Below are 25,135 nucleotides of genomic sequence, written 5' to 3' on the forward strand. Positions count from 1 at the left end.
CTGGGTGCACTTTTTCAAACTTTCATCACATTTACAGATGTTATTTACTAATTATCCAGCACCATTTCGTTTTGATAATCAGCATACAAATTCAATTCAATTTCCTATGCCTTTTCCATCCTATGTCCATACCAAATTTTATCACAAAGTTTAGTGGTTTAGACGTGAAAGCGTAGGAAACAGACAGACTTACTTTCGCATTTAAGAATAATTTGTTTACTTTTTTAAATATAGTATGAAGGTAGACTTTTTTAATAAAAATAAAAATTCTTAGCAAAGATTTATTGTTTAGTTTTATATCACATATTTTTTATTAAAATATAAAAGAACACTTACATAGGCTAAAGATATGTGGCCGTCCAAGCGAAAAGGGCCCACTGAGCACTTTCTAGTTTCCGAGATATTTGAGATTTTGTGAAAAAAGGTGGAAAATTGGCATTATGCGATTTTAATGGATTTTAATGCAACATGCAATGGGCTACATTTTCGTATAATAATCGTCTGTAAATAACGAACACAACGTGAGAAAATTGCAATTATATGTTTAGTGAAAAGGGACCAGTTATCAACACTCTTTAAATTGAATGATTGAAATTGAATTCTATAATGATAATGAGTTAAATAACAACTAATGTCGATGTTTAACCAACCACAAAGACATCTACTGTCAACAGCGATATTTTATAATAGAGATTTTTTGACTAATGGTGTCGCGCCAAATGTCCATAAGTCACGAAAAGCTCCTTACAATTGTTATAATTTACAAACCAGAGCTGATGCAGTTAATTATATAAAACAGTACTCCAATGATAAGGTTTAGTTTTACTTGGCCGTCTACCAGGTCACCGATATAATTCTGATCTAGTAATACTTCCTTGCAGTATGACCAAATCATACGTTTATAAAACATATTGTGATTCACTAATTTCACTGAATAATATTCCTGTTGGTAGGAGTACTTGGTACGACCTCTGGGAAACATTTTGCCCAAATGTTGTTGTGCAGAAACCGAAAACTGACCTTTGCGCAGTTTGTCAAAAAAAAATACTCTTTTGATTTTGCTCAGCAAGTTCATTTACCACATAGCTCTCAACAGATAGGGCCATTATATTTTTTGACAGGGTTCAAAGTCAGTTTATTTGGTGTAATAAATAAGAATCTATGTAACTGACAACTAGATCTCTAGCTATTACAGTTAAAAATTTTATTGTATTCAACTGGGCTCTTTTACTAAACTTATTATAAAGTTAGTTTTAAGCTTCTATTTTTTTATTCGATAATGTTTCCATAACATTAACTAATTCATTTTATACTTAACATATTGCTCTAAAATAATAAATTATAATCTATGTAACTGACAACTAGATCTTTAGATAATACAGCTTAAACTTTCAATGCCTGTTTCCCAACAATTTGATTTTTGTAAGTGTGAACTTTGAAAATTTTTTATTCCAATAAATGTTATTATGATTAATTTTTTTTTATTCCATATGATCAACCAACTATTTAACTATCCAAATATGGCCTTAACTCAATACCACCCAAGTGGTACCTTTATGCTTGGACTGCCACATATGTGTATATTTAAGACCTGGCCAGGACTCCTTGGGAATATCAGGAAAGTGCTTGTTCTGGTGTCATAAATGGTGCGCCTAATTATGCTAGGTAAAATACCTTCATGGAACTAGTGGTGCAGACGGCGTTTTGTTTTTGACCTCAATCGCTCTGATGGTAGGTAGAATTACATGTATGCAATATGGTGGTCTAAGATGGCTCGTGCAAGCCTCACTATTTAACTGGCTTTTCTGCTCATAAGTCCATGCGCTTTTCGCACTTAAAAGTAAATTCAGTTTTCAATTAAAAAAACATATTGACTTTCGCTTTTTAAATAATATAGATTATACTGGTCCCAATCCTGAAATATTTTCATCTTCTTCATTGTCAACGGCATCGGTAGAGTTAACTGACTGATAAGATATCATCGGCGATTCCCATCTTAGGTATATAACGATTCTGAAAAAATAATATGTACTACTTATATTTATCATTTATATTTTATCTACATTGGCGTTGGGGAAGGACTAAAAAGTGACCTGACCGGGGATCGAACCCGGGGCTTTGTTAGAGTTAGAGGCTAGCAGAATACCGCTGCGCTACATAGCCTGTCTAAATACTTTATATATAGAATTAGTTAGGTATTTTATGACGAAAATTTATTAGATTCCATATTGTTTTTTTCAACAAATGTCTTTTTTATTTGTTTTATCGAGTAAAGTGGAACTTGGAATCTTGAATCTCAGAGTCGTAAATGAAAATAATTATAGAGTAAAAAAACCGGCCAAGTGCATGTCGGGGCACGAGTATTGTAGGGTTCCGTAGTTGCGAATACCAACTTTGAGTTCACACTCACAAATATCTTAAAAAAACTACCGCCACTTTATTTACTTACCTACATGAAGATGTATGGAATCTACACAAAAAAATTCTACATTTTTTTCTACGACTCTTGCCATTATTAATATACATTACCAAATTACCCCTTTCTACCCCATTTATAAGGTTATTCTGCCCACGACAGAACGTCATATTATTATCTCATATACTTACATCAGCAAAATCATGCAGATGCCGTTTATAAAACTTGTCAATAGCATAATAGCCCCAGGGAAAGATGACAATGTTACATTGTACAATGCATTGTACATTGCGGGCGATATCAAAGGAACAATTCCTTCAATAGCACTCAGCAGCGCAAACACTTGAGCAATTTCTTCGACAGGCAGAATCTTCGTAAAGAAAGACCTGATGAGCGGACCTGAGAGGCTGCCGAACAGTGATACGGCTGATCCTGCAAAGAAAAAAAAACAATATTAATAACATTATGAAGTGACTGAATTTTACCATTTTGAGAAAAACTTTGATTCAGAAGGTAAATTTCTAAATGAGCAATCATAAGATTACTGTTAAAAATCAATCTGTACTTATACGTACCGAGATACATGTGCCAAGAGACAACAGCAAATGACTTTATTGCGTAATCTGCAGTAGCAGACGCGAATGATAATACTGAGACAGACAGGTCACTCAGTTTTAACCTCTTTTGGATGATGGCTACACCTACATAAGATCCAATAAAAACTATAAGCACATTGATGGCCGAATATTGGTTAAAATCTTTCAAAGCCCAATGCAATTTCCTCCTAGTGTACATGTATGCTAAGCCTCCCAGGCCATATAGTACAAAAATACTCAAACTATTGGCAGCAGTCAACAAAAGTATCTGAGCCCTCATATTATTTGGGCGGCGTTTGAAACATTCTGTTACCATCTCTTTTACTAATGCAAAGTCGAATACTGATGACAGTGATCCCTGAAAAAAAACCAGTTGTTTTGTAATACCTGAGGAGGGTTGCAAATAAGTGCGTAGAAATAATAAAAGAAACTGAATCTTTAAGTACCAAAGGTACGTTTTAAGAAATACGTCACTTGGGGGACCGTGCTATACTGCTAGGTAGGTACTTTAATACAGTGGACCCCCGATAATCCGGCCCTTTTACTTAGTTTAAACCTAGAATCTTATCATTGGATATATAATTTGTCAGTTTAAAAGGTAGTCTTTTGTAAAAAAAATCTGGACCACAGTCTTAGGCAGTGCTCTATAATCCGACAAATTCAATAGTCCGACACTGTCCTGCATAATGTTCGTCGGATTACCGGAGGTCCACTGTTATGAGTTTCTTTTATTAGTTCTTACTTTTCAAAAGGAACTTAAAGGAAAGCTAATTAAGGACCCCTCCCACCCCCTTGTCACACAATGTCTCACACCCCCTCCCTCCCTTAACATGTGACATAATTTATGGATAGCCCATAAGTACACTAAGCTTTACAGTACTAGTATACACTTCATATCTTTTTTGTCATACTAAGTTAATCAAGTATTTCAGTAGGATACAAAACAATAACAAAAACTAAATTGTTATCATTTCAAATCTAAAAGTGACAGTGAATCATAACATCGAAACTAAATGTTAAGGAAAAGGTGACTGACTGACTCATCCATCAACAAAAACAGTGAAAAGGTTAATACATGACGCACATAAGTATTATCACTTATCATTATCAGGTTCTTAATTTTTTTAGATTAGATTAATTTTTCGTGTGTCTCGTGTTTACATAACATGGGAAATCAGAGAAGTAATACTTTCCTTTATTTTTTAGGGTTCTGCGCGTCTCCGTATTGTGGAAAATAATTTTTGAGTTGAATACAAGGGGAAACAAATCTGATTGAGGAAATAGGTACTATTTGTTCCTATTTCTTTTTTGCCAGTAAAACTAACTAAACTAAAGATTGATATTATTCTACTTTGTAAAACTAGCTGTTGCCCGCGTCTTTGGTGTTTTTGATATTTAATTTGTTCTTGTGTGATGAATGAGCTTACATTCAACTGCAGAATGTTTTCCGGAAGAATAAAATAAAACTTCCTTTTCGGCTATAACAACATACATCAAATATACCACGTCAGTTTAGTGTTATTTAGGCCGACTGAAAACTTTAAAAACTTTTATACCATGATCAATATAAAAAAAATTTAAGGAGTCCACCCGTCTACATATTTCTGACGAAATAACTCGAAATCACGCTCAAAATCTGCGGACTCCTCTTTCAAGTCATAATAAAAAGTGATGCAAGGATAATTATTCGCGCGATAAAAACGGCGTCGCGCGTGCCATGTTGCCGAAGCTAGATAGTTGAATTAACGTATACTGACCGGAATGGCTCCCACCAGCGACTCTTGGAGCCATATATTAGTTGTAGCATAATTTATAACGTTAAGTGTTGCAGCTATCAGAAGCACATATACGTTGCCCACTGATTTCAGTAGATGCGGGCTGACCAGCGAACCGACCACGCTTCCGACAGATACGGCAATTTGCATTGTCATCATTCTGAAAAAAAAAACAACAAGCAAATATAGATAACTTTGTTTTGTTACTAGCTTTTGCCCGCGACTACGTTCTTCCTCAGGGTCAACTCTATCACTGTACCAAATTTCAATAAAATCGGTTCTTTGGATTAAACGTGAAAGTGAAACAGACAAGCAAACAGTTACTTTCGCATTATTATAATAGTAGGGATAGTTGGGAAGTAGCGATTTAACTTGTACCTTAATTTGCAATACCTAGTCATGACCATTCTCCTGGCGTTAGTCCTCGTTGCGTCGTTGAAGAAGCACCATAGATGCGCTTGTGACCATGATCGATGGGCAAGTGAGGTTTTTATTTTACATGAAGCGACATATCTGACATTAGCGACATTTTAAAATTTTGCAATAGTAGAGACAAAATGAAAACAAAATATATACCCTAGGATATAACCAAAATCATGCATATTTTTAAACATCGTGTTTAATTTTATCATATAAATTTACAATAACGTCTTTGCAGGCTACGGTTTCCAAAAATCTGACAAATAACTACCTATTGTTTCTGCCTCAGTACCTATACAAATGATGCATAATACTTTTTTTCGAAAAATATTCAATGTACAGACAACTCGTTTATGATTTTATTATATGTACAGGTACATTTATTATTGCGACGAACTGTACACTATTTGAATCTCAATTTCATCATTATGCCATAGAGCTGAATATGGCCTGAGTGGTTTCAATAATGTTAGCTCTGTTTACCCTTAAAGTATACGAAGTTTATTAAGGTACAATAAGGAGGATCAGGGAATATAATATACATAGTAGATTTTCTCAATATAAATTAATTAAAACTATTTATAAAAAACAAAGAAAAAAAGATGATTACAAACTAAAATTTAATCTACAAATCGTACAGTCCCTGCATAGCATCAACTTGCGGGAGTGTGCCCAGAAGGCTGGCAGCATTGCCCCTAAAGGGATAAATTCATGATTGTATCTGCCCGAAGTTTACCCGCAGCTCGCGCGCGTTGAATTGAAAATACGGTATTTCCCATTCCCGTTGGAATGTCCAGTAAAAAGTAGCACATGTTTCACCTCTTACTTATAGTCTCATACGGATAATTAACTATATTCATACAAAATAATCCAGGGTGAACACCGTGCGTAACAGAGTTTAGTATTTATAATAGTAATATGGACGTGATGTGTAAATTCACATCGGTGGGTTTGACTGATTGTTTAATAAAAAAAAACTGATTTTTAAAGATTTTATTCATTTATTTCCTAGTCATTAAAAGCCTGTATCATTTACGAGTATTGGCGAGGGGCACCAGGATGATGATGACCTCTATTTACAAACAACAAACACAAACGGTGTGTACTGTTAACTTTTACACAATGGCAGAGGACAAAAAGGGTACCAGTAAATTCACCACAGGCAAGTGTACCAAAATTATGAGTTGATAACCTTATCTGCCCGATTAAATATCCGTTGACTCATTAATACTTATACATTTATTGCTAAAAAACATAAACATGAGTCACACATGTTTTATTGTTTTACTCGTAGCGGTTTTGAGGGAACACATCGTGGGAGAACCTGGCACATTCAGGCAAAAGAATGATAAAAATATGATTTATTATGGATAAGTTTGTCATGCAAAGTTCTGAAGTAACTAACCTAACTACCCACTCCAGGAACGGGCTTGCAGGAGGACCCCGAGCTCCACTCCAAAAGACGCAACCGGGATTAACGTCAAAACCAGAATTATGATGATGTTAAACAGTAATCACTCACAGTCGCCATCCGTGAGCAAGTTGCGAAGCCGCATTAAATTTTGTGCGTTAGCATTTATGATTTTGCATGATGAGTCAAACACACAAAAGGACTAAAAATGAAAATTTTCAAAATATTTTATTTGATATCACAAACTTAACTATACTAAGTAACAGGATTTTACAATTTGTGCGTTTTTGTGAATATCAAAAAGGCTTCCTCTCAGCATAATGTTGCGGTGGTAACCACAACGCTGGTCTTCATGTTTTTATTCTATCAATCAATCGGCTTTTCATGGAACAGTATCAAATCTATGTGGATATGTAGATGGATATCAAACAGGCGCCCCTATTTAGGTAAAAGTTTTTGATATCATGCATCTTTATGCTTGAACCCAGCCGCAGTTTTGATTGTTATTTGGAACCGTTATATGGATTAGCTTCTTTATTAAATCATGATGTTCATTCATAAATATTAGAGGTATTTGTGGTAATTTTTTTTAGTCTTTTTCTAGTAAAGCTGTAGTAATAGGAAATACCTATATTAGGTAATCCTTAATTGATTTTAGTAATTTCATTTCAATTTTGTAACTTGAACAGTATAGAATCCTTGGAATAAATTATCATAAACCGTGAACATACCAAAATACTGCCTTTTTTAGATTACATAATAAATTGATAACATTTATCAGTGACATATGCAACATACAAAAGCAAATGGATGATACACTCCAATCACCAAGCCATGTTGATATGAACATATGCTGTTAAGTACCTGATAGAACGAGATTTTTCAGTAGTCATATCACTTAAACTGCAGTAGATTCCGGCAATCAATACACTTAGACTGCCGGATACTGCACTAGGAATGATCATCACTATGGTCCACCAAGGGCCCAAGCCATCCATCATGCCATATATGACAGTCAGTATTGCTGACAAGGATTTACCTAAAATTTGATGTCTGTATATTTTATTGACAATACTTTTTCATCAAATTCCTCCAGTAGTTATGTTTTAGTGTCATTTGTTTCTGTGAATAACATTAATTACTGCTTTCTCAACCATCAGACACCTATTTTCAAGCACCTTCATTTAAACAACAAAAGCAGTCTCTTAGTCTTCAGTACTATATACTATATATTTACAATGACTCAGTTTTCGGAATCTTACATGGTACTTCATAAATTATTTGTCCTGAATATATCACAGCCAAATAGGTAATATAACCATGTCAACAAATACGTCTAGCTTATTCATTGAAAATTTGAAGTGCTCAAAATGTTCAACCCTACAGCTGATTCAAAAACCGCCTTTTAATATATTTATTTGCTGTTTTAACCAGTTAACTACGACACATATACTATTATACTGGCAATCCAAGCCATTTTCTGAGAATCATTATTCAAGATTCTAGACCAATAAGTATGTGATGGCAATCTTCATAATTGATAACAATTTAGAATACAATATAAATTTACTCATAAAGATTATTATTATTCAGTTATACATATATAATATATATATATATATATATATATATAGAAAAACTATATTTATAAAAAAAAAAACAATTAAACTTACCAAATAAAGGCCATACTATCAAAGGTTTTCTTCCATATGTATTAGACCAGACTCCTAAGAATAAGCACAATAATGCTGGCCCTAAAGAATCTATGATAGTTGTCACAGTAGATACATAAGTAAAGTATCTCTGTACTTCTATTTCCAAGTCCTTCGTCTCATTAGACTTATCTGGAGACAGGAATGGGCGACATTCCTCTACACTGTGGTGCAGGGAATGGACACAGGTACGGTACAAGACAATATTACTTATTGCCGTTGCTAAAAAAAAGAATTACAGAAATGTAGGCATTATTACTTGTGCAAGAATTTTTTTATCTTTACAAAATTTTGTAAAACTTTTGTGTTGGGCTTCACTACCATGTAAAGTTGAAAAGGTTGATGTAGTAACCTCAAATAATTAACAATATTCATACAAAAATTCATAAAATTTCTCCAGTAGTTTAGCTGTTTTCACAGCTAATAGACAGACTTTTGCATTTGTGCATAAAATTATGTCTTACTAAGCCCGCTTATGTATTGTACTACAGTTTTATATTTGTAATGTACTCCTTTAGTGAACAACAAAGCATTTACTTACTGAATAACTTTACTACATTAAATTTGATTATTTTTCGTAATTTTCTAATTATTATAAACCTAAGTTTGGGTGGGACTTCGCTCCTGTTGGAATTTCCAAAAAACCTATGCTATTCCTAAATGTCTATTCTGTCTATGTACGAAATCTCATCAAAATTGGTTCAGGGGTTTTTGAGTTTATTCGTTACAAAAATAAAAAATCTTTTCTCTTTATACTTAATTAGTTAAGAGGTGGTTGTAGCTTTCATTTAATTGCATGATGATTATTTAAGTATTTTATATAGATAATAATACTTACATGACAGTGTGGAGGCCACCATGATCAAAAATAAAATGAATTCTAAAATAATACTTATTGATCTCTCAGAGGATTCACTGATTGCATTTGTGCTCGCTCTTCTTTCTGTGGCCTGTTCTGCCGATGCCATAGTTTCAGAACTTTCCATTATGGTTCCAGTCATTCTGAAAATTCTCCTAAAATAAAAATAATGCAATGAAACCGATGCACTGCAAAACTGTTTGAAAAGTTTTGAACGTAAACTAGTGACCGCTTGTTGTTTATTTAAATAGTAAGTTTAATTATAGTAAGACAAAGTAAAACAAATTAATTACTTATATCACTTCAACTTCATTGATAACCAATATGAAAAAAAATGTGATATCACATTTCGGCAAAAACAACTAAGACGAGCGAGCGCCAAAAAAAACTTTTTCCATTACATATTTTTCTGCTGTATTTTCCTGCTCGTCTTTTTTACCACGAAGACAGTTGACTTGACTGACATTGACAGATATAAAACATAAATATGCTTAGAACTTGTACCTAAACGTTCTTTAAAAATAATTCGACTGATTCTGAGGTCTCCATTTCTAATGACTAAAAAATAAAAATATATAACATGAAAGAACAAGTGTCTGGAGAGGATAACTCCCCTGCATTTCTATTGACTTCAGTAGTATAAATACGAAACTGTACCTACCCAGTGATTGACCCATCTAAGTCCTAAATATTCTTTTCCGTAAAATACTAATGACCAGAAATACAGGCACTTTAGAATAGGAACACCACCTATTTTATATTAATAACTAGCTGTGCCCGCGACTTCCTCCGCGTGGAATAGTTATTTTGGGCATCATTGAAGGCCTCAATGATCAATAATTTTCCCCGTTATTTTTGACATTTTCCATTTTTTCTTTTCTGCTAATAGTGATGTTATAGGTATAGCCTAAAGCCTTCCTCGATAAATGGTCTATTCAACACAAAAATAATTTTTCAATTCGAACCAGTAGTTCCTGAGATTAACGCGTTCAAACAAACAAACTCTTCAGCTTTATAATATTAGTATAGATAAAACTCAATTATCTTTTCCATGGCTGTCGTAAAAAGCGACTAACAGAAAGACTTATAAACTTTGTTGTAGGCGATGATTTTTCCTGTAGGCGATGGGCTAGCAACCTGTCACTATTTGAATCTCAATCCCATCATGAAGTCGAATTAGCTGAACGTGGCCTTTAACTATTTTCGATGGTTGGCTGTGTATCTCGCATGGCATAATAATGTCAATCTAGCTCTAGCTGGTGCGAAATTGACATTATACTGTTCATAGGACTTACAAAACAACAAGAACTTGAACCATATGTGATTTATTATATAAAAAGGCACGGTATCAAAAGACATACCTAGGTATGTACTTTGATCAAATGTAGTCGATATGTAAAGAAAGCGTTCGACGAAGGAAAAATAATTACGATACCCATAGGCTAGGTCTCAAATGACATTACTTTCCCTCGTCAAAGCTGTAGCCGAATCGTGCATAGGTATTTTTCACCAGGTAGAAAAATTCAGGTAGGATACATACACACTTGATTCCAATCCACACAGATAATAAAGAGAAAAGATTTGTATTTTTTATGTTTAATTTTTAACTCAAAAACTACCTACTGAGCCGATTTTGATGAAATTTGGTGCACAGATATAAAAGACCTTTACGAATAACAGCTCCTTTTTTCTGGAAATTCGAACGGGAGCGAAGCTCCGCGCAAAAGCTAGTTTTATATAAATACGACATACAAAAATACAATAAACACACTGTCACTGGCTAGTAATAAGTTACGTTACAACCATTCTATGGTTCCTTTATATTAAGGCACATATACATATATACCATTGGTTTAGCCATACCTTTAAGTACCAACAATTGATCTACAATATATCCTATACTTATTATTACATAAACTATAACTATCACAGGTATGTGTATATTACATTCCCAGCTCCGCAGGAGCAGACTAGCTAGTACTTTTAATCAATATCAATACACTATACAAAAGTAAAAAAGTATATTTAATATACTTCCAATAAATATTGCTAAAAGTTATGTAATTCATAGTTTTAGTTTTTTTCTCCCTTTTCTACGCAAATCTCTGGCAACACAGGGCCGATGTCAATTCAACTTTTCTTGTAATGATTAAAACTAGGTACCTATGTAACATATAAAAATTGAACATCATTTACGTAAAACTTACCCAGCCAACACATAAGCCAGATAATAGCGAAAATATACCACAATAAGCAGTGTCAAGCTTTATTAATTATGTATTACAGCTGATGTTATGGCTTAATTTTGAATAAGAGAGTTCTTAAATTAAAATAATGTTGTAAGCTTACTAAATTCTGCATAAAGTTCGCGGTATTTTTTCAAGCTGAATAATAATCAAGAGTAGTATCTGCTAAACAAGCGATATTCAAATAAAAGTAATTGAAACAGCTATTATCTGCACATTAGCTGAAATTTTTGCATTGACCTGTATAACATTTTAAAGAAAAGCAGTTAAACAGCAAAACGCTGAATATTAGACAAAATACTTTCTTTAAGCTGTTTAGTGTACGAAATGGTACTAATTTATTCAGATGCTGAATAATTTAGATATTTTCTTCTTTTTACAGCTAACTTCTGCAAAATTGAAAATAAACTCCTTGTTTTACCAAACTTATAGCGCTATAAGCATACAATTGTCTTTATGTTAAACTTAAAACAATATCAGTTACAAATGTGGGTATCTTAAGCAGCAAATAACTGATTAGTTGAAGATATCGTATGTTTATATCCAGATATTTCACCATTTTGTGACAAAATCAACAATATGCCTCCTCAGAAAAATAATAACAAAAGAGTAAATGATTCATGGAAAAAAAAGAGAACGGGAGGAACAAGAAGAAAATGTTCACGAGAGTATGTAAAGATAAAAAATAGTATCTGTACAGTAATAGAAAAGAGTTTAACATCTGATACAAATGGGCCCGAGCCAAGTGCGACCAACACAGTTGAAGAGGGTTCTGTACACGATGATTATGCATCACCATCAGGATTAGTGATTCAAACACATAGACTAGGTCCAACTTTAGGTGCAGATAACGACAATACATACATATGTGTGAAAGATATTAAAAAAGAGATTTAAATGGAAATATAATTAGGTGCTCTTGGGTGTATTTTGTAACAAGCGCGAAACTTTTGGTTGCAACTACCTACAATTTTAGTTGGTAATATAAACAATTGTCTAACTAAATATTACGCAATGCGTCATTCATAGTAGTACTATAAATACCTACATTAGTATAGGTCCCATCACCCTCAAATATTCATGGATTTATTTTCTATAAAAAAGCACCCTAAAAAGCTGAATAAAAGTATACTGTTTTATGTAATTTAAGACCTTTTGCTGATAAATATATAATTATTGTACTTTAAACCAAATAATTTCTGGATATGTAGTAGTATGTGAACTATTATGCAAAAATAAGCAAAATAATCACTGATATAAACACTTTAATTCAAATTGGCCTTCCGCCATTAACTAACGTTCGACATAAACCTATTTTTATAAATCCTCAACATTTATCTTATGAAACACTTTGTTTAGTGAGTAGGAAACATTATCAGTTATACAAAATTTGATTCTCATTACTTGCTGGGACTGAAATTTGATAAAAAGTAAAGATCATTTAATTTAAATATTATTTCACATTTGTTTACCTTTTAAAATATAGCTTTATCTTGAGGCGCTCAAAAAATGTATAATGACCATGTTGATAATTCACAGTAAAGTGCCATGCGTTTATATAATTCACCTTAAACTTACTTAAAATGTATGAAATCATTTACGCTATTTTATATCGGCGACCATTTACAATATTTTGAACTAAGCGACACAAATTTATCCCGTCACAATAAAAAATAATTTTTACTTGAATAATTTCTTTGTAAAACTACTCCAAAGATCGGAATTTCGTATATCATTTGAATATCTGAACTCACAAATTAACAACTGCATAAAAGATGTATAATTTCTGGACTAAAGAAAAATCAGAATTTATGCAGAAGATATTCAGTGCGTCGTACATTTATTCAGCTGCTATGTGGCTATTAATCAACTGTTAACCAAATTGAAGAAAGATATTTTGTGCCCAAATTGCTTGAATATCACCTGTATAAGCGCTTACACAGAAGTTATACAAATACTTTATCCAGCTTAAAGTTAAAAGATTGCTTTTACGCAAAATTTATACAGCTATACTGTGTTGGCTGGGTAAACACTTATAGGAATAGTGTATTTTTCCCAAGCTTTGCTCAATAATAATCATACATTGAAAGATGCAAAAATATTATCTGCTTACTTTAAGTATTTTACCGATAACTTTAGAATACTTAATAAATGGGAGTTTACACGTTGCTCTTTGTTCCTTCAATCTTCAGCGACAGCAGAGACAGAGTTCACTGGTTCGTAACTGACTGATGGCGATTTCCATCTGAGATAAACAACGACACTGGAAAGACAATAACAGCTCTTTGTAAAATATGGTATTATTTAAACTTATTAATAATCAAAAAAACGTTAATATTTTCGGTGGCATTAAGTTTTAAGTCAAAAATGTTTTAAAACCACTTAAAATTCTACTTGGTTTAAACCATCGCCGCTTAATAAGTCTCCAAAAAAAGAAAAACGTATAAATAAATTTCAAATCACAAAAAAAAAACAAACGCAATATGTTTTAAATTTAGAATTTATCCCCAAAAAAGAAAGGTCAAAGCAAAGTCGATTAGGATATTACTCATAAAGTTGGCGCGACAGACTTTGTTTTACACGAGTGTAAAAATTGATAATGCATTCCAAATAACCTACATGTTTAAGGAAGGTAAGTATATAACCAATATTTCCATGCTAATAAAATAATAAATTTTTAATATAATATTAATATCTTCTGTTAATTTTGTAGTTTATTTAGTATTTAATTGTCGATGTTTTGTTGATGACTTACAGTAGCATAACTAAGCAGATAGCATTCACGAAGCTAGTCATCAACAATATGGCCCCAGGGAATGAAGCAATCGTTAGGTTGTACACTGCATTGTATAGAGCTGGTGATATCAAGGGGAAAATCCCTTCGATCGCGCACATTAACGCGAAAACTTTGGCGATGTCTTGGACAGGCAGAATCTTTGTGAGGAAAGACCTGATGAGCGGGGCGGACAGACTGCCAAACGATGACACGCCTGATGCTGCAAATATTACAATAAATAATATATAAATGGGACGAATTACAGATTACAAATTTGAGATAGCCTCAAAGTAAGTTCGAGACAAATGAGTTACTAAATCGACACAAATATACATTTAATAACGCTATCCCCTAAGACCCATATCTCTTTCTTATTTATTATATAATATTCTTTATTCTTAAATAAGGCCTATAAGCTTGTAACTTGTCACTATCAGAATTAAAATTCTTTATTAGAAAAGAAGAAATAGCTATCCAGCTGGTGGCCGTGGCCTTTCAATCTTTCAATTCAATTCAATTCGCGTAGGGATAAAGACAAAATAAATGTATTTATGTTTCTTTAATATGCATTTAAATTATTATACCGCTCCCTATGTAAAAACAGTTTAATGTCGGTCCTATTGCTGTCTGAAAAATTATTATATTGTTTTATAACAAAATATTCCATTTTCAACATTCTCTATGTAAGAGTTATATTTAAAAAAAAATAATTGTAATGATCTAATTGACTGGCAATTTTATGAAACAGCTCTATGTTTGTTTGTAATATCTTTTTTGTACATACAGCTCTTATATATTTTTCATATTTTATTTATGGAATTCCCATTATCTAAATAAAGAAAGTAGATTGCATTATATAAATTATAATATATAATATCAGTAAGATATTGAACGTAAGATACCAATAGTACCAATACCATCCAAATGATAACTTTAATTAAATTTAATTCCATGAAAGGGTTTCAACGCAACATTTCAAACCGCAGTGATAACGTTATCATGTTGTTAGGTACCTACTAATGCCTGAAAATTAGTCAACTTTACCATCTGCGTTCTTATTTTAGTTGCTAAACAAATACAATTATTTGAATACAATGTATTTCAACTTATCAAACAATAAATGGCTAAGACATTGTTCAAACAATAATAATTAGACGTTTAGTTTGGTTTGATATTTGGCCTCCTAGCACAGTCACAGTTTCTTAAAATAACAATTCCATGTTGTATGTACGTATCTAGTGTATCTTTTTTCTTGATGTACGTGGTTTTATCTCACAGAACCAAAAAATTAATGATTTGTAGATCAATATACCTACTATCACTAGTAGAATAAAAAAATAAGTACATACCCAAGTACATGTGCCAAGAAGCAACAGCAATCGTCTTTATCGCGTACTCCCCAACCGATGACGCAAACGAGATCGCCGAGAACGCCAAGTCACTCACTTTGCAGTACTTTTGGATCACAGCCACACCCAAAAATGAGCCAACAAAGGAAATTAGCACACTGGCAGCAGAAAATTGGTTGAAATCCTTTAAGGACCAGTGCAATTTCTCTCTCGTGTATAAGTACTCTAAACCTGATAGGCCGTAAAGTATAAACACGTTCAAACTATTTGCAACAGTCAGAATGAGTATCTGTGCCCGCAGATAGTTTGGACGACGTTTAAAACATTCTGTTACCATCTCTTTTATTAGTAAAAAGTCGAGCACTGATGACAGGGTTCCCTGAAACGAAATGAAAGATTGGTAAGTATAAGTACATTTGTAAGAATGTGGGTAAATATTATTTATCCTTTGACCCGTTTGAGTCCACTTTCACTGAGGTGAATTTTGAAATCATAGGATTACGACCTAATTATAAATAACAAGATAACTTAAATCAAGATAGATGCACTTAGTAGAAGTGCTTTACCCGTAGTCGCCTTTTACAAATGATAGTCTAAAATGCAGGATACCACACGTGCAAGTAGAATAGGACACATGTAGTAGTGTTACATTATATTGTCATTCACATAAATATCTAATAAGTATGATAACGTTCTAAAACTAATAAAGTACAGGGCTTAGGTAGTGTATATACACTACATATACATGATATATCAGGTTCAATTCCCTAAGTGGATATCTAGGTCCTCGATACATAGCTTGCAACCTTGCAATATATGGGCTCAGATAACAGACAGGTTACAGAAGAAACCAGTTAGATATATATTGTGTAGGCACGATTTTACTTTGAAGATTCTTATACTTCAATTTTATTGGGTACGCCTGCCTATTAGAGGTGACGGGAAAACCAAATACAGTTGTGAATCGCTTAACCCTTAAATGGATAATGTTGTTTTTAAACAACATACTAAACATCACAGATAAAATTGACCTTCTATTAATGTTTTGTTATTTTTGACAACTAGTTCTTATTTCTGAACGAATTTTGTACTTCTTTTAATGTTGGCACTATCTAATACTTTTATGCATTTGAAATAAAGGTAATGTCAAATGTCACTTTGAAGAAAAGTTTTCTAGTGGCGCGAAACTAAGTTTTGTAGCTGTGTTCGGACTTTGATAAAATATAATGTAAGTATAAAACATATTTTTATTTGCTTGATTATATCTTCAATTGCATGTTTATGTTGTAAAACATTGAAAATAATTTGTTGCTACTGTTGAATAAGGCGAAATATGGTATGTTGTAGGAAAACTACAATGCGCATTGCCTGCTAAATAAACGCATGTTAGGTGAAGGATTTTTATTTTGCTTTTCAGCTTGCCGCGATTACTAGAAAGCGAAATTACAAAAGTATTAAGAAACTCTTGAAGATTCAGAAGACGGCTTAGACGGGTCAGACTCCGAAGTAGAGGATGAAGGTCACTATTATCAAACAGCTCGAGATGTTCTTCGAGACCTTGAAAATAGTGATGAAGGTGAGAATGCCCAGTCTGATAAAGTGGATGCTGATCCTCCTCTTGTCATCGACAACGATGAAAATATGCCAGACCCTCCTATTTTGGAAGCCGAAGAAGCAGCACCCCAGAGTAGATCACTAGGGATTTCTAAACGACCTCTGGTTTGGCGAAAACGGAATCTTGTTACTGCTGAAGACAGCCTTATTTTTAGGGGAGAAAATCAGATACTGGAAGCATTTTCTCACAGAAGGAATTTTCTCACTGGGAACAGTAAGAGTAAACCGATTGAGAAACTGCAAATTGCCTGAAAAAAAAACACTATAATGAAAAAAAAACGTAGCCAGAGGATTCTATGAGGAAAACGTGGCTACTGTGGATGATATTGACGTAAGTGCTGTTGTGTGGAAAGATAACAAGCCCGTTAACCTTCTATCCACTTACGTAGGAGCAGAACCAGCAACCACAGTCACACGCTTTGATAAATCGAAGAAAGAGAGAGTTGCTATTCCATGCCCCAAAGTAATCAAGGAGTACAATGCCCACATGGGAGGCGTGGACTTATTAGACTCATTTATAGGTCGTTATCACATCACAATCAAGAGCCGCAAGTGGACGATCCGCTTATTTTATCATTTCCTGGACCTCGCAGTTATAAATTCATGGGTTATGTTCAAGAAGGTAAATAATATGAAAGGAAATGATCAACTTCTCAATTTGGGTACATTCAGGCTAGAACTTGCTGAAACCCTCTGCAAATTGGGTCTACCTGCAAATGGCGCTAAACATGGTCGACCAAGTAGGAGCACAATACAAAGAGAACTTGTAATGAAGAAGTTCCGTGGACCAGCTCAAGCAATTCCTTTGAAAGACGTCAGATTAGATCAGACATGTCATTGGGCAGTTTGGCTGGATAAGCAGCAGAGGTGCAAATTCCCGAAATGTTCAGGCTTTACATTTAAAATGTGCCAAAAATGTCGTGTGTCTTTATGTGATACGAAAAAAATCAATTGTTTTTATAAATATCATAATGAAGAATAAATAAATACATTTCAAAAACAATATCCACTCTGATTTTATCCATACTTGCAAAACATCAATGAATGCGCAATGTAGTTTATAAACAACACTCATATTATTGCAAAAAAAGTATAGTAAATTCATGTCTAGATTTTTTTACTCATTTTTCCTAAACAGTAATACACGTCTTTTACACAAATATATTTTTTTAAAACGTGAAAAAAAAATCATCCATTTAAGGGTTAATTATCATTTGTAGTTTTAGGGTTCAAATCCGACGAAATTCGTACTACTTTACAGAGTACAGACAAAGTATATTTTAAGACTTGAATCACATTTATAGTCAGATGAGAGAGAAGATTGCATGTTCCTGAAAGTCTTTGTTTTGATTCGGTAGCTATTGGGTGTTCGTAATAGAAGCCATATCAAAGGCCGTGAGTAGGTTTAGGTTATAACCTCTGTCGTCGATGATTAAATAAAATAAGATAAAATGCTTACCCTCTGGGCTCTTCTCCAGAGAAATAAGAAAAAAATTGTTGCAATTAAGAAGCATTAATTATGATCATCCAGCCATATCTTTTTTTGGCAATAAAGAACTTTTTGATCGGTAAATGCCATCTCAGATAAGAGTAGATAAAAAAGACAAATTTAAGTAAGGTGACATTAATTTATTTTTATCCAACGGATAAGATTTCTCGAAAGAAAAATAAAACGAAATCGGCGGGACTTTATGAGATAGCAAAAGGTTAAATTTTATTTTTATGATGCTTTTGGAGATATAACTATAACTACAAAACTTAAGTTCAAATAAAATACAAAGTTTACGAGCAATCACCCTGGAGCATTTCTCCATAACACTGATTTGACCAAATCTTGGAGTCATAAAATTTTATCACTACGTAGTATAAAGCAAAGTCGCTTCCCGCGCTGTCCCTATTTATGTACGACTAGAGGCCGCCCGCGCCTTCGTCCGCATGGAAACAATGTTTACTTCGTTCACATATATTATTTTTTTAATAGTGCCTATGTTTTTCAATAGTGTCTTAATCTTAACCATACTCTACTCACTTATAAATACCAAAGTAAGTTTGTCATAGTACAGGTAACATTTTGCTTAATATGTTAGAAAATTGTGTATGTAGAGAGTACGAGAAAGGACATAGGATACTTTGACGCGGGCGATGCTGCGCACGTAAGCTAGTGACATCGTATTAATCAAGACAGTAAATAATTCAGATGGTGTTTAAAATTCATTAGTATGGAAGCCTAGGGGCCTTGGAATTAAGTAGGTAAATTAAATTTGTAATAAACACGCAATGTAACATGCTATGCTATTATTTTATCGTAGGACAACCCATTTTAGCCGTTATTTTGATTTTAATTGACACTACTATTGTTAACATTATTGATACCTAATAGGTATCTATCCATCCATCCATATGATCACGTCTGTATCCCTTGCGGGGTAGACAGAGTCAGCTGTCTTGAACATCTGACAGACCACGTTCAGCTGTTTGGCCTAATGATAGAATTGATACCTCATAAGAATACTTTATCCACGCTTTAAATTTCAATATATATCATCAATAAAACCTACCAATTGCATTGATATTACAGCTTCATCAAACCACCGAAAGGGTGTAATTAAAATTACCTAACTGGGTAGGTACTTTCCGCAATAATAAACGACAGAAAAATACCAGACAGCAGAAGGTGAAGGTTGTATAAAAATAAACACAGAGATATACAAGTTCTTGACTTAAAATGCGAACGATAATATCAGTTTTGATTTGAGTAAATAGATTGTAAAATTTCTATTTAATGCATGCATAAAACAGAGTAAGAAGTAAGATATGACAATCGGTTCGATGATAGAGTCAATGTGATTCAAAAAGTGTTCCCATTATAATTTTCAGATTTTAATCATACTGTGGCAATGTATCAAAGGCTATTTTCTGAGTTAGATCAAGTGCATTGCAATGCTCTTACGAGGTGAGAGAAAATATCGCGGGAAACAATTTCGTATAAAAACTTGCCCACTTTAGAATCGTGGTCAAAGGCTCGTGAAGCCGGACGGCAGCACGCAATAGGGAGTACCTACCGCCTAAAAGATTACTATCATTGTTTTACGACAAGAATATTAGGTGGAGTTTTATTTCAGAAAGTCAGTTTTAGTAACATAGGTCTTACATGCATTTTACTGGAAATAATTTTATTACCACAACACAATGACAGCATTGGGATTAAGATGGTCAAACCAGCTCGTACGATGTCGCGCGCTACAAGTTGTACTAACTGTGTGGAAAAAGAGAACCACATTGAATCGATTTCTTTTATTGTGCATTTGAATTACAAAGTCGGTTTAATTTCTAAAACCTTTTACAAACAAACACACATACATTCAGATCAAACTGAGAACCACCTTTTTTTAGGCGTTTAATAATCCATACTAACTATTATTATAAAGCTGAAGAGTTTGTTTGTTTGTTTGAACGCGCTAATCTCAACTACTGGTTCGAATTGCAAAATTATTTTTGTGTTGATTTATCGACGAAGGCTTTAGGCTATATCACGCTGCAACTATATGGAGCAAAGAAATAATGGAAAATGTGAAAAAAACGGGGAAAATTATTGATCCTTGAGGGCTTCAATGATGCCCAAATAACTATTCCACGCAGACGAAGTCGCGGGCACAGCTAGCATTTTTAACTTACCGGGACGGCTCCGACCAATGATTCTTGAAGCCATACATTTGTGACTGCATATGCTAACACGAAAATAGATGCTGCTATCAGTAGCATGTAGACATTGCCGACAGCTTTTAATAAATGAGAACAAGCTAAGGAGCCGACTACACTGCCTGCAGACACGGCGATTTCCATTAAAGTCATTCTGTGAAAAATATTACAAAATAGAAAAATCGTTAATAAAATTGTGCAGACATGCAAAAGCGTCCAAGACTTGGTGTAGCTACCCATAGAAATCTTAATCGAAATAAAAAACAATTTATTTATTTCTATGGATATATGCAAGTCCCCACCGTTCAGTATAAGAACATTTACCTAAACAATTGTGACACAAAAACGTCTTGCGCATTGGCAGGCGACATTATTACAAACAAAAAAAAAATAAAACTCTATCCAGTTCAAATTGTTGTCTTTTCTCTAATTGAACTTGGATAAGCGTCTTTTTAACAAGAAGGATATGCAGAAGATCCGCTTGGATTATGTAGCTTCCCTATTCTTTCAATGGAAAATCTTTTTAGTGTTAAAATCAACATAAATTTGCACTGGATATCGCTTTCAACCCAGACATACCTAAGCGAACTATTTTTAGAAGTGCTCACATCACTGATGTAACAAAAGGCGCCTGTAAAAAGCCCCGAGAAACCGCCAGTTATGGATATTGGGATCACTGTCAGGGTGTACCACCAGGGACCCAGATTGTCCAACATAGCGAACACAACGATAGACATGCTTGTCCAAGTCAGACCTAGAAATCACAAAGCTGTAAGGAATCGTCGGCAAGAATTCTTTCACCCCTATGTAGACTATATCCCCACTAACGCACCCATCTATTCGTTAAATATTACAAATGTATAAACTGATAAAATCTCCCGCGTCTCTGTTCCTAGAGTTTCGTAAATTTGAGTGAAGAGTGAATAGGCATTAATCATAATTTATCTTTTTATCTTGCTTAACATCAGGCGAATTGAGATAAATGAACTAAAATTTTTATTAAAAAATAACTTAATATTTTCGATAGTAACTCACTTTTCTTGTGTGCATAATTTTTCTATATTGATAAAGATACACTTTCATTGCTTTATGTATACCTACTTCTGATTTAGATATATGTGTGTATTATTTTTATCATAGATTTCTTAGTGTGTATTCTGAAAATACATTAAAAAATAATATTTATACATATGTATTATGATTAGCTGCAACCTAAAGAAGATGGATATGGCTTAGACTAACTAACTGAGGGGGTAATTAATGCTAAAACCTCATGAAACACTGATTAAGTTCAAAAATTTTACTAAGCTTTGATATTAATACTAATTGTGTGAATATTTTCTATTTATTTATTTATAGTGTACATTGTCCTTATACAAAACTAAAATAATAAAAAAGTGAGAAATCATAAACAAATACTTGATAAGACAACTGTACCTATCTGTAAGATTATGTAACATACAAAAGCAAATATTTGATTGCAAACATAATAGAGTTACCAATGCAACATTTTATATATAATTTTACTGTTAAGTATCAACATATATGTATATACTTGTACTTTAGTACCTGAGAGAACGTGACTTAAGAGTTGTGGTGTCGCTTAAATAGCAGAACACCCCAGTTATCAACACACGCACATTTCCCATGAGTGATTTAGGGATGATCATTACTATAGTCCACCATGGACCTAAGCTATCCACCAAGCTGTATACTACAGTCAGTATTCCTGAGAATGCTATACCTAAAATTTTATATCTGTACATTAAAACATCATCAAATATTTAGAAATCTTCCAAGAAAGAAAGAGATAAGAAAATTAAAATACCATTTTTCAACAAAAAGTAAACAGAGGAATGATTCAATCCATATGACTTCTGTATAACATTGTATTTGTACCTTTCATACAAAAAAAACTTCATTTTTATAATACTTTTGTTTGTCTCAAAATTGAAACCTAATTTTTCTGTTTTATCAATTTCATATCGATAACTAGCAGAGAATACTTATGTTTAAAGATTAACTTGAATATTCATTAGCATGTGGTTTTGTATAAAAGTGAAGGTAACTATAGTACATAACAGCAATAGCATTTCCAATAATTTGCTTGTAAAACAATATTGTTTTAAACACCCGATTTTTGTTGTTACATTTTCCAACAATAGTAGGTATTAATTTTATTTTCATTGCAGACTAATATAAAATATGACTTACCAAATAATGGCCATACTATCAAAGGTTTTCTTCCATGTGTATCAGACCAGACCCCCAGGAATAGAGACAAAAATGCTGGCCCGAGAGACTCTATGATAGTCTTCACAGTGGTAACATAAGTTACATATTTCTGTACTTCTACTTCCAAATGCTTGGTATCATTAGTCCTCTCTGGAGACAGGAATGGGCGACATTCCTCTACACTGTAGTGCAGGGAATGCACACAGGAACGGTACAGTACAATGTTACTTATTGCCGTTGCTGAAACAATAATAGTTATATTTTTAGAGGCAATGCATATGAGGGAGTAGATATTGCTGGTAATTTTTTCTATGTGGAAACTTTGATATCTTGTTAAAAACTTTCATCCCCTTGAGAACCCAAAAATATACATACACGAAAGTGTTAGTCCCATCATTGTCAAAAAAAGAGCGAACTCTAATATAACATTAATTGGTCTTCCAGGCAGTTCACTTATAGTTATTGTGCGAGTATTTGTTTCTGAGATTTGTTCATCCACTTGCGCTACAGTAGTTTCAGGCATTTTGAACAATTTATTTATTGTATCAGTGAATTGACGATTCTATCAAATTATGTTTATTTATTTCATAATTTACACTGGTAAGGTGCCGAACGTTCAATTAATAAATTAAAAAAGATTGTATGTAAATTATTGCTGAACTCAATCAAACTCCTCAGTCAAACACACTCAATTTAATAATTTATTTAAAGTACGTATTGCAACGACTTATAATTTTGTGTTGTAACTGACTGTGAAAGACGAAAATAAAATCAGAAACTAAATAAAATTGAGTTATTATAAATAAATACTGTTCAATGTTGCCAACTGCCATTGACGAGAAAGCGCTTAGACTTCTTACTTAGACAGTCAAGTTTTGTACAATAGAGTACATATGTATATATTTATAGTCATACTAATGTATGTAACTTATTATATGTAAATTAGTAATTATCAGTACTATAACTAGTAGTATGGGACTGAAAATGAAAGTGTGGCAGAAAAAGCACAAAAATATAATAAACGCGGTGGAAATGAGCGCACTTAGTACTATGATAGGTGTAAAATTAAGTGACAGGGTGAGGAACAGCGTGTAAAGGGAATGTTATGATGTAAAAGAAGATATAGTGACAGGAATAGAAAAAGGAATGCTGAAATGGTTTGATCATGTCGAGAGGATAAACGAAAGCAGGTTGACTTAGCAAATATATATTAGGGAGTATGAATGGGACTCTTAGACTGGGAAGGCCTAGACGAACGTACCTTAATCAAATCGGGGACGTTCTAGGAAACGATCAGGTCAAGAGTACCCAAAACCGACGTGCTTGCATGAAGAAAAATATGATAAGAATGTGGATAAGAAGTGAAGGGATCATGGAAAGTCAAAAAATGTAGTCTCTGCCTATCCCTCTGAGAAAGAGGCGTGATTTACATTAGCAACAACAAGCAACACAAGCAACTTATTATTACATACACGTCTATATCCCTTGCGGGGTAGACAGAGCCAACAGTCTTGAAAAGACTGAATGGCCACGTTCAGCTATTTGGCTTAATGATAGAACCGAGATTCAAATAGTGACAGGTTGCTAGCCCATCGCCTAAAAGAGGAATCCTAAGTTTATAAGCCTATTCCTTAGTCGCCTTTTACGACATCCATGGGAAAGAGATGGAGTGGTCCTATTCTTTTTTGTAATAGTGCCGGGAACCACACGGCACTGTAATAGTGCCGGGAACCACACTTCATATTTATATTTTTATTTCTTTTACGGTTATCGCATTACAAAGAAAGATAAATTGATATAACTCTTTATTGCATCATGAGAGTAAAACATACAAATTAATGCAAGTCAGTAATATAATAAAAATAATAAAAAGAAAATCATTCTATATCAACTTCTACACTAAAGATGACATCAAAAATTGTTTGAAATATTTCAATGTGAAAGATAAAAAAAAAGCGTCAGTTTACTTCTGAAAATGGCTGCTAGGCGTTGGACGCTGACGTTACCAAAAAGCGCCAGATTTAGAG

General features: G+C 33.4%; 2 protein-coding genes across 6 annotated transcripts; both read right to left on the bottom strand.

The window, feature by feature from the left end:
• Positions 1-280: 280 nt before the first annotated feature.
• Positions 281-9,617, bottom strand: LOC106132651 (probable peptidoglycan muropeptide transporter SLC46). Of its 4 annotated transcripts, none has more exons than XM_060949482.1 (8): positions 9,483-9,617; positions 9,169-9,332; positions 8,292-8,552; positions 7,483-7,657; positions 4,770-4,947; positions 2,992-3,370; positions 2,608-2,848; positions 281-2,013 (listed from the first exon to the last, which is right to left on the bottom strand). In XM_060949482.1, exons 2-8 carry the CDS (start codon positions 9,329-9,331, stop codon positions 1,899-1,901), a joined length of 1,512 nt encoding a protein of 503 aa, XP_060805465.1. In that variant the 5' UTR covers position 9,332; positions 9,483-9,617; the 3' UTR covers positions 281-1,898. The 4 variants fall into 4 exon arrangements, with proteins under 4 accessions (XP_060805465.1, XP_060805463.1, XP_060805466.1 ...); XM_060949480.1 differs by having other exon boundaries at positions 9,169-9,344; XM_060949483.1 differs by having other exon boundaries at positions 9,536-9,553.
• An 881-nt stretch (positions 9,618-10,498) lies between these two features.
• On the bottom strand, positions 10,499-23,909 carry LOC106132650 (probable peptidoglycan muropeptide transporter SLC46). Of its 2 annotated transcripts, none has more exons than XM_013332119.2 (7): positions 23,484-23,909; positions 23,088-23,348; positions 21,453-21,627; positions 20,850-21,027; positions 15,561-15,939; positions 14,191-14,431; positions 10,499-13,698 (listed from the first exon to the last, which is right to left on the bottom strand). In XM_013332119.2, the coding sequence occupies exons 1-7, from the start codon at positions 23,629-23,631 to the stop codon at positions 13,617-13,619; spliced, it is 1,464 nt and encodes a 487-aa protein (XP_013187573.2). In that variant the 5' UTR covers positions 23,632-23,909; the 3' UTR covers positions 10,499-13,616. The 2 variants fall into 2 exon arrangements, with proteins under 2 accessions (XP_013187573.2, XP_013187572.2); XM_013332118.2 differs by lacking the exon at positions 21,453-21,627 and adding an exon at positions 22,443-22,617 and having other exon boundaries at positions 23,484-23,907.
• Between the last annotated feature and the right edge of the window lie 1,226 nt (positions 23,910-25,135).

This window comes from Amyelois transitella, chromosome 19, assembly GCF_032362555.1.
Source record: "Amyelois transitella isolate CPQ chromosome 19, ilAmyTran1.1, whole genome shotgun sequence".
Lineage (NCBI taxonomy): Eukaryota > Metazoa > Arthropoda > Insecta > Lepidoptera > Pyralidae > Amyelois > Amyelois transitella.

Coding starts and splice junctions, on each gene's coding strand:
- LOC106132651 (XM_060949482.1), bottom strand. CDS start 9,331: ATGACTGGAACCATAATGGAAAGTTCTGAAACTATGGCATCGGCAGAA. Junction 8,553..9,168: donor GGTGGCCTCCACACTGTCAT/GTAAGTATTATT, acceptor TCTTTTTTTTAG/CAACGGCAATAAGTAATATT. Junction 2,849..2,991: donor CTCTTGGCACATGTATCTCG/GTACGTATAAGT, acceptor TTTTCTTTGCAG/GATCAGCCGTATCACTGTTC.
- LOC106132650 (XM_013332119.2), bottom strand. CDS start 23,631: ATGCCTGAAACTACTGTAGCGCAAGTGGATGAACAAATCTCAGAAACA. Junction 23,349..23,483: donor GATGGGACTAACACTTTCGT/GTATGTATATTT, acceptor TTATTGTTTCAG/CAACGGCAATAAGTAACATT. Junction 14,432..15,560: donor TTCTTGGCACATGTACTTGG/GTATGTACTTAT, acceptor TAATATTTGCAG/CATCAGGCGTGTCATCGTTT.